At 36.6% G+C, this 9832-nt stretch overlaps 1 protein-coding gene across 1 annotated transcript; it reads left to right on the top strand.

Annotated features, from left to right (window-relative positions):
- The first annotated feature begins 227 nt into the window (after positions 1–227).
- On the top strand, positions 228–9628 carry LOC117918593 (LRR receptor kinase BAK1). Its single transcript, XM_034835347.1, has 11 exons — positions 228–653; positions 1491–1623; positions 1758–1829; positions 2865–3008; positions 4676–4747; positions 4900–4971; positions 5061–5173; positions 5699–5830; positions 5913–6254; positions 6818–7212; positions 8887–9628. Exons 1-11 carry the CDS (start codon positions 569–571, stop codon positions 9199–9201), a joined length of 1875 nt encoding a protein of 624 aa, XP_034691238.1. The 5' UTR covers positions 228–568; the 3' UTR covers positions 9202–9628.
- Positions 9629–9832: the final 204 nt, after the last annotated feature.

Genomic DNA, 9832 nt, shown 5'->3' with positions numbered 1-9832 from the left:
CCAGACCCTAGGCCCTTTGACCGAAAATGTGGTTTAGTCACTCTCCAACGGCGCGCGTGTGCGTGCGCCTCTTTGACCACTCCTGGGCAGCGGTCAGCCCTCTCGGGGCAACGGGCAGCTGGAACCACTGCACGCCAGCTTCAAGATCACACCCTGAAAGACAACAAAAAGATAATCGGAAAAAACCATTCCCAAAAAAATTGAAAAAAAAAGGAAAAGAAAATAAAAGAAAAGAAGAGAAAAGAAAGAAAAGAAAGCCTAAGAGAGAGAAGCGAAAACCAGAGGAAAAAGCAGGCAAAAGTGTGCAGAGCGAAAAGGCGCTGAAATGGCGGAGAACTCGCGGCCGGATTCTCTGCGATTCGTAGTCTGTGGTGGTGTCTGACGAGATCATTGTTCGGAGTGGATTCGTTTGGTGTGATTTTCGCGGCGACTGGTGGAGGTTTGAGGACATTGGGGGGGTGGTGTGTGTGAGTGAGCTAGGGTTCTGGGGGGAAGGTGATGCGGGTTGGGGAGTGTGGTGGTGGATCAGTGAAGGTTGATGAAGTAGGGAGAAGTGGTGGCGGTGGTGATGGAGCGGGAGATCGGTGCTTCGTTTCTGGTTTGGTTGATCTTGTTTGTTCGTCCATTGACTATGATATATGCTAATATGGAAGGTGCGTGCTGCTCAGATCTTTGGTTTTGTGGTTTTGCTGGTGTTGATTTGGAGATGTGTCTGCGCTGGAAATGTTTTTGCTTGATGTTGTGGTGGTGATGGAATGTTGGGCTAGTGAGGTTTTCTCTTGTTTAGGTTACTTTTTGATAGTGAAATGAATGTAATTTGCTTTTAAATTAGGTAGAGTTTATGTGGAATCTAAAATTCTGGGCTTCCTGAGCACTGTATTGTATCGAGCTTCTGTGAATTTGATGTCTTAGTTTTGGGAACAAGACGAGACCGGTGGAGCTTAGATGATTTCTCGGCCTACTGTAATTTACAGTAGCATTCGATCAATTTGTTACAGACTTCAATGGTTTATTAAATACAAAATGCTACTCCTTGAAAATTGCTGCCACACTTGTGGGATGGCTAGATAGGTAGCTAGCTCCCAATAAAGTACTGGCTCGGTATGGAGAGTACAAAGAGGAAGGAAAATGGAGCTTCAGAATTCATTATTCAGTATTTAGGATTCGCGGATTGGGTACTTGTAACATATGTTGCTTTTAATGAGTGTGAATTCCGGGGGTTGAGCTGTATAGCTGAGTTGTTTATTTAAAGTTCAATTAGAGTGTATTAATGATTTAGAAACTTGAGTCGTGGTAATTTTCTGGAAAATCTTAGGCATAAAATTTTCTTTTAGGTTGAATTGGGTTTCGTCGATATTCTCAAATTTTCACCTTTTTGCTTTTTAATGTTTGGCACTGTTTATTGCGATTTTAAATGGGATGCCGGTGAAATTCACTATTGCTGTTGATGTTTCTAATGATGATGATCTTTTTCTTGCTTTTGTAAGCAGGTGATGCTTTGCATAGCCTAAGAACCAATTTAGAAGATCCTAACAATGTGCTGCAGAGTTGGGATCCTACGCTAGTGAACCCATGCACATGGTTTCATGTCACATGTAACAATGAAAATAGTGTTATAAGAGTGTAAGCTAATTTCCTCGTTGATAGCTTTTGTGATGTACATGCAATGTTGTAAATTGTGGCAAAGAAATGTAGAAGTTTTATCAAATTCTAGCTGGTGTCTCACATGAATGAGTTGATTTTCGTGTCTTCATCAGTGATCTTGGAAATGCAGCATTATCTGGTCAATTGGTTCCACAACTTGGACAGCTTAAGAATTTACAGTACCTGTAAGTCACGTTTTTGTACACAATCATTGCATTAACTTGAGTTATCGGTTTTGTTTCATTCTATGCACTGCATTAAATCCATGTATTGGATCCTTTACCTGTATCTTGATGTGTAACCTGTGTTGGTTCACGTAGTTTTGTATTTTCAAATAAAAAAATGTTCTTTCCTGGACTGGTACTCTCAGATATATTTTAGTGACATGCATGCAATACAAAAGCAAGATCATGGAGTGGTGACCTTTTTAAAGATTCACTGATTCAAATGAAATCACATTTTCTTATGATTGAGTGATCAGGCTACAATAACCTGCAACTTTATCCCTTTGTGTGTGTTTAAGGTGACCAAAATGGTTTTCGATGTTTCATTTAGTGTTAAATAGATCATAGACATGGTTTGAACACATGTTGCAAGAAATGAGTTAATGTGCCTAAAGAAATACCTGCAGAAACTTGGGGGCTCTTTGGTGGTGGAATGAGAACTACTTTGTTCTCGAAAACAGAAAAATGAAAATGGCTTTGAGACAGGTTTGGGCACACATTTCTGCAGACAGCTTTAGAAAATGCTTTCTGAATGTTGGTTTTTAATTAGAGAACATTAAAAATAATCTTTTTTGGTTTTAAAATATTAAAACATGTTGGCAATTTGAAAATGAGCTATGCAGTCATCGTTCATAGTTTTCAGTTTTAAAAGGAACCATTTTTATTTCTGAACCAAACAGGTCCTTGTTTGCAATGAATTTTTTTTCCAGATACATGACTTTATTTATGAACTGGAATGCTTTGCTCGTGTATTTATGAACTTGATAATTACATCTTGAAGTGCTTATCCAACATCTTCCAATTTTTTAGGATTTAAAATGTTTATACTGAGGGGACTCTTTGCATCTAGCATGAAGCATAAATCTTTTTAGAACTGGTTATATAGATGTTTCAGGCTTTCTCTGAAGTGGTGTTCTGTGCTTTTCATCCTCAACTTGTGTGCTGTCACCATTTTTTTATTTGCACAAGTTATTGAGATCAATTTGATTATGACAGGGAACTTTATAGTAACAACATAAGTGGACAAATTCCTAGTGATCTTGGGAATCTGACAAGCTTGGTGAGCTTGGATCTCTACTTGAACAGGTTCACTGGTGCCATTCCAGACACATTGGGCAAGCTGACAAAACTGCGCTTCCTGTATGAATACACATCCTTCACCTTATTTGCTTTGGTATCTTTTTATGTCTTTCTGGATGCTCTGCTCTTTGTTACTTTCTATGGTTGTTTATACTCTTCCCTCATCCCCATGAGAAAGAAAAGGAGAAAAAGAAAAACTCTTCTTGTTTATTAGAAGACTATTCTGCTTATCAGGATGCAGGGAATATTATGTGTGTATGAAGTGTCATGTTTGAATGTATAGCATTTTGAATCGAAAACAAATGAGGGTATTAGAAGACTCTTCTTGTTTCTTCTTGTTTTCGGGTTGATAAGGGTTACAAAAATGTTTGTAGTTTGAGAAAAAAATGTCCCCCCTGGCTCACATTTTATCAAACATGTGACATGCTAACATTCTTTTACAAGCAAAACTTGTATTAAATGCCTTAAATCTAAAATGAAACAAGGAAACAGGGAAACAGATCTTTTACCTGCTGAGGCATTTGACTGAGATAACACCAACATGAATCCCATTGCAATGACAAAGAGAAGAAGAGATGGGAAGAAGGTTTGAAACTGGACAAAGCTTGTGGAAGACCGATATTGACAATTGGCATTTTTGATCAGTGTGGAACATTGGTAGATTTGGTGGAGTCAACTCCACTCTTTTATACAGTTGTAAGATAACATTATATAGATAGATATAATACAATATAAGAATCTGAGAGTCATGCCCTATCATTTACACTGATATAAAGCATGTTAGGAGATCAAGTTTCTAACTAATATCTCTAAAAGCCTTTGGGTCTCCTGTGAAAGAAGAGTTTCAGGCCTTCGAATGCAGCACTTTGATTGTTCCTTGTACTCATTTGTATGCAGTGGCTTCAACCTCTAAGGTTGTTTTAAATCTGGACAGCTAATCCATCATACTGTTGGTCTGGAGTGGGAAGTGGTATTCAATTGTGACTTGTATCACCATTGGCGCATGCATTAATTCTACCATCCTTCTCAAACTAACGATCTTCCCACCACCTAATGGAAGGAAAAAAAATAGAAATAAAGAAAGAAGTGAACCGTCTCCTGTTAGAAACACAGGAGAGATGCACATTCTCAAACAAAGCATTTCTTGAATGTCTCTTTCACTGTGATTTCAACATCCCTTTCTCCTTTGGGTTCATCCAGTAGGTCAGTATGTTTCATAAGGTAGCACCAGGCATTAGATCAATGATTTATTACATATCTCGTTTTGGGTATAAGCTGCTTACACTCAAGAATTACACAAAATTCCTTCTATACATTGTTTTGCACGAATCTTCTCAAAATGAGGGTATAAATCTTTGCCATCCTTTTGATTGGATTAATCATAACTTATAAATCCATACCCAAGCAGTGAGAAGAGTAGACACTGGATGCATTGGCAACTCAAGATGAAATTGTTGAATCCTCCCTTATTGCAAACAATTTCACCATACTTTTTTGTTTACCAAAATTACCTACTCTTTGGAATTGGCGGATCTTGTCAATTTTGTAAAATGTTCTACTTTAAAATAATCCATTAGGGCTGCACTGAGCCATGCATCCTTGTATCCTTTACTAAATACATGAAGCATAATATATTTCTATGTCTATGTGTGCTTGATCATACATTGTCATTCTGATGGTATTGAAACTTAACATTGTCTTCTTTTGGTCTGTTTGTGTAAGGATAGCCGGCTTAACAACAACAGCCTATCAGGTTCCATTCCCATGTTCTTGACTAATATCTCAGCACTGCAAGTCTTGTGAGTGCCTAGATAATATTCTATTTATTTTTGTAGAAATCTAAAATCTCTCTTTTCTTCCTTTCCATGCTTTGGCATTACGTTTTACTGCAATGATGTTACATCACCATGTCTGATAAAAATAATTACCATTTTTGCAATTTTGTCTGCAGGGATCTGTCAAACAATCGTCTAGCAGGACCTGTTCCTGACAATGGTTCATTTTCACTATTTACTCCCATAAGGTTTTATGCTGATGCTTGTTGTAAAACTGTCATGGTTTTGAATGCCTGGTATAAAAGTGTTATGCTAATTGGTGATTTACCATCTGCAGTTTTGCAAATAACTTGAATCTATGTGGTCCGGTTATTGGGAAGCCCTGCCCTGGGTCTCCTCCATTTTCTCCACCACCTCCATTTGTGCCACCATCTACAGTTTCTTCTCCTGGTGATCCTTTTACCAACGACCATAGTTCTTGTTATTTCTGTTGGTGTCTTTGTAGCTCATGTGCAATGTATTTTACCATCTTGTCTGGTCAAATTCAGTCCTCATTTCTTTTGAAGTGGGGAATGGGGATTCTGTTCTATACATGTATGGGAACTTTCATACTTACTATTATTTTTGGAAGTGATATTTGAGGAGAAGGAATGGTGTTTTCATTTAATAATTCAACCAAATAAAGTCACTCCTAAATTTCACATACTTTTCTGAAGAGTTTTTTGTTTTTTTCAGTTGAAATCTCTGCTGGTTTTTCCTGCCACAGTAACTGGTCTTGTATTGAAAGTACTAAAATTTATAAGGAATTGCAATACAGATCAACTCTGGATTAATAATGGCACTGATTCACCTACCAAAGAAAGAAAAATATAGTAGTGATTGGATAATTGCTTTTTGTTGAAATCCAAAATTTCTATTAGTTTCAGATCTGCACTAGAGGACTAAATTATTTGTTTCTTTTCAAATGTCATTCAGGAGGAAATAGTGCCACAGGAGCAATTGCTGGAGGAGTGGCTGCTGGTGCTGCTTTACTGTTTGCTGCACCAGCAATTGGTTTTGCATGGTGGCGGCGGAGGAAGCCACAAGAACATTTCTTTGATGTACCTGGTTTGTACTTTACCTAAAAAAAATGGATTAACTTGATTGTTTGGATTTTAAATTTATTTTCATTGGCTACATCCCTCCTCAGCTGAAGAGGATCCAGAAGTCCACCTGGGGCAGCTCAAAAGGTTTTCCCTGCGAGAATTACAAGTTGCAACAGATAGCTTTAGCAACAAAAATATTCTGGGGAGAGGTGGATTTGGAAAGGTGTACAAGGGTCGCCTTGCAGATGGTTCATTAGTGGCAGTGAAGAGACTTAAAGAAGAACGTACTCCGGGTGGAGAGTTGCAGTTTCAGACGGAAGTAGAAATGATTAGCATGGCTGTGCACCGGAATCTGCTTCGGTTACGTGGTTTTTGCATGACACCAACTGAGCGGTTACTTGTTTATCCATACATGGCTAATGGAAGTGTTGCTTCATGCCTAAGAGGTACTGCTTGTTTATTCTTCCACGTGCTATGTTTATATTGAAGAGAATTGGCTGTGAAATGGTTCTGAACATCAGTCGTGTTGGGCATGCACAATGCTTGTCTCCACTTCCTGGGCTGTACTGTTCTTTGCCTTTTCTGTGAAGCATAACTCATCCCTCTTTACGTTATTCATTTGGTTATCTTTAATAAATTCTTGTCCTGATATGAATAACGGATAAACGAAATGAAGAAAATTGACATTTACTGGTGAATCTCCGGGAAATTGGTTATGGTGCTTCACTCATGTGATGTTATGCATTATTTTGAAAATAATAGAACATCTGATATTCACAATCTGATGATAAAAAACTCACCCAAAATATACATATGCTTATCAAAAAGTAGAAGAGTATACTTGCAAGATTTTTCTCCCAAGTGGACAAAAGCATGCTTCATGTTATCTCCACTGCTTTCATGCTGTCTCTTATTCTCACTTGTGGATTAGGTATATGAGCTTCCAAATCTAGTACTGTTTGCTTTGTGTACCTGGTGACTCATGACTTTGTTGATAAAATTCTTGTAGAACGTCCACCATCAGAACCACCACTTGATTGGAACACTAGGAAAAGAATAGCTTTGGGATCTGCAAGGGGGCTTTCCTATTTGCATGATCACTGCGATCCAAAGATAATTCACCGTGACGTGAAAGCAGCCAATATTTTGTTGGATGAGGAGTTTGAAGCTGTTGTTGGTGATTTTGGATTAGCTAAACTTATGGACTATAAGGACACACATGTTACTACTGCTGTACGTGGCACCATTGGGCATATAGCGCCTGAGTATCTCTCTACGGGGAAATCATCAGAGAAGACAGATGTTTTTGGTTATGGAATTATGCTTTTAGAGCTAATTACTGGACAGAGGGCATTTGATCTTGCTCGACTTGCAAATGATGATGATGTCATGCTGCTTGATTGGGTATGCATTTATCCTCAATTCTTTCTATTATTAGTATTTTATTTGAATATGGTAAGGTCTCCATTTGTTGGTCATTCTTCCCCCAAGCAATGGTTGCCTTTTTTTTTTTTTGTTTTTAAGGCGTGCATGTGCATACACACACAGACATGCATTATTTATATGTGAAAACACAAAATCCATCTAGATTAAAGTTACCATAAAACTTAATTGACTCATCGCAAAAGTACTTGAATTAAACTAAACATATCGTATGTAGTGTGTATCCTCTTGAACATCGATTTGGTCAAAACCTACTAACATCCTTAGATTTCATGCAAGTCAAAGGCATGTTAGGCATCTTGTCATATCATTGTTACCCAGAAAGGGCCTTTCTTGAGCCTTGGCACCAGAAAAGCTTTAGATGTCAAACCTAGGTGGTGTTTGTTTTTTTACTTAATTCTAAATAGAGCTTTAATACTTAAGGCTACGTTTGGCTGACATGATAGGATAGGATATGTATATCTATCCTAGGACATCATATCCCATTAGATAAGATATGTATATACTAGGATATGATATCCTTGGATATACATTTACTACAAACATGATATTTTAAAGTAGCATATCCAATGGAATATGCTATATTATATTATATTTATATTTAATTTGTGAAATGAATAAAAAATAATATGAAATATATATTATTTTCAATGTTTAAAATAAAAATTATATCACATTTAAATATTTTCAATTTAAAAAAATGAAATTTTTGTTAGTTTAACAATAGTCATGATTAAATTATTTGAACTTTGCAAATAATTTTTTTTATATTATGTTATTTATTATATAAAAATAATTTATATATCATATATTCATATTATTTTATAAATATATTTTTTTTAGTTTTTCTTTTTTAATCATAAATTTAATTTATAATTAAAAAATTTTATTTTGTAAAATGAGTATTTTAAAAAATAAAAAATAAATTTATCATAGATGGGATATGTATATCCCATGTCTTACCATGAGATTAACATATCCATGTAAAAAAGAGGGTGGATAATATACCCCACCACTTATCATATCTCATGTTTGGTCGAACATAGGATAGGATAAGTGATGGGATAACTTATCCTATCCCATCACCAACCAAACATGGGATAAGATATAATATCCCTTCTCTTATCCTATTCCATGCTAAATCCATCAACCAAACATAGCCAATAGTATTAAATATTAGGTTATTCGTTTTTATAATATTTTGTTTCTATTAAGCATTAAAAAATAAAGAAAAATCAACATGTTGCTTTTTTAATTTGGAAAAGCCAAATATTTTGGTTTTTTGTATTCAGAAAAAATTTTATAATAAGTTATGAAAAAGTAGAAAAATAAATAACCTAAAGTCTGAAAGCAAATTGTTTTCAGTAAAAAGCTAAAAAAAACAAACACCCTCCTAGTCTTATTGAGTGTTCTTCGCACGTTCCTAGTTCCTAGTTTTAGTTGAAATCCTTGGGAACCATGCATTCTCTTGTAATATGTTTTAGCCAGCTGGTTACTGTGTGGTGGCGACTCTCAGCAGTAGCCATTGGAGGCTCATAATTTGGCAATCTGTAAAACTTTTACTTGGATTGATGATTTCTGTTGCTCAACCCTAGGACATGACCCTTTAGCACCTGTTTTGGGATAATTTCTCAGGTTAAAGGGCTTCTAAAGGAGAAGAAGTTGGAAATGTTGGTTGATCCCGATCTGCAGACAAATTATGTTGAAGCTGAAGTAGAGCAGCTGATCCAAGTAGCACTGCTCTGCACACAAGGGTCTCCAATGGAACGGCCTAAGATGTCTGAGGTTGTCCGAATGCTTGAAGGTGATGGTTTGGCAGAAAGATGGGAGGAGTGGCAGAAGGTGGAGGTCGTCCGTCAGGAGGTGGAACTGGCCCCTCCCCGGTGTTCTGAATGGATCGTAGACTCCACCGACAACCTACATGCTGTAGAATTGTCTGGTCCAAGATGACACCACACCACACCGCCACGATCAAGTAAAGGAAAAAAATTTATTTACATCCTTTTTTTCTTCTCCTTTTCTCCCCCGTCTTTTCATTTCTCCTGTAAGCTTATTATTATGCATTCTGTAGTTACATTCATCATAATTTGTGCATATGAATCTTTCTGAAGGCCAATTTGTATGGCCTAACTGCATTTCTTGATCCTGAAATGCTGGAAAAAAGTTTGTGCCATTGGCAGTTTTTAACCTTCCCGGGTGCCAGACAAAACCCAGAGATTTATCATCACTGTACCTCAATTTTTATGCACCCTTTTGATTTGTAATCTTTTAACAAAGATGTTTCTTCATAGTAAGATTGTGAGATATGACTAATGTATTCCCTCTCATGGTGTAGACTTCTGGACTTGCTTCCCTTGTGTTATAACTTATAAGTGCATGGATAGATCTGATACCATATACCCTATTTCTTGAATGGGTGGTTTTACTTGATTGTTTCATTGATCCATTGCAGCAAAAAGTTTTAGCCCCATTGGGAATATTTTCAAACGCGATGTAACAAATAGGTTTTTATTTAATTAAATTTTGTATTAATATGAATTACTTGTGCTTTTACTTTTATTATTAAGGACATAAGCAATTC

Source organism: Vitis riparia, chromosome 7 (genome assembly GCF_004353265.1).
Source record: "Vitis riparia cultivar Riparia Gloire de Montpellier isolate 1030 chromosome 7, EGFV_Vit.rip_1.0, whole genome shotgun sequence".
Lineage (NCBI taxonomy): Eukaryota > Viridiplantae > Streptophyta > Magnoliopsida > Vitales > Vitaceae > Vitis > Vitis riparia.
The sequence above is the reverse complement of the archived record's forward strand: the minus strand, read 5'-3'. Positions and strand labels throughout refer to the sequence as shown.

What these genes read in the sequence shown, in the direction of transcription:
- LOC117918593 (XM_034835347.1), top strand. Translation starts at nt 569, where the DNA reads ATGGAGCGGGAGATCGGTGCTTCGTTTCTGGTTTGGTTGATCTTGTTT. An exon ending in TGTTGCTTCATGCCTAAGAG is followed by an intron (nt 6,255 to 6,817) that starts GTACTGCTTGTT and finishes AAATTCTTGTAG; the next exon opens with AACGTCCACCATCAGAACCA. An exon ending in ATGTCATGCTGCTTGATTGG is followed by an intron (nt 7,213 to 8,886) that starts GTATGCATTTAT and finishes ATAATTTCTCAG; the next exon opens with GTTAAAGGGCTTCTAAAGGA.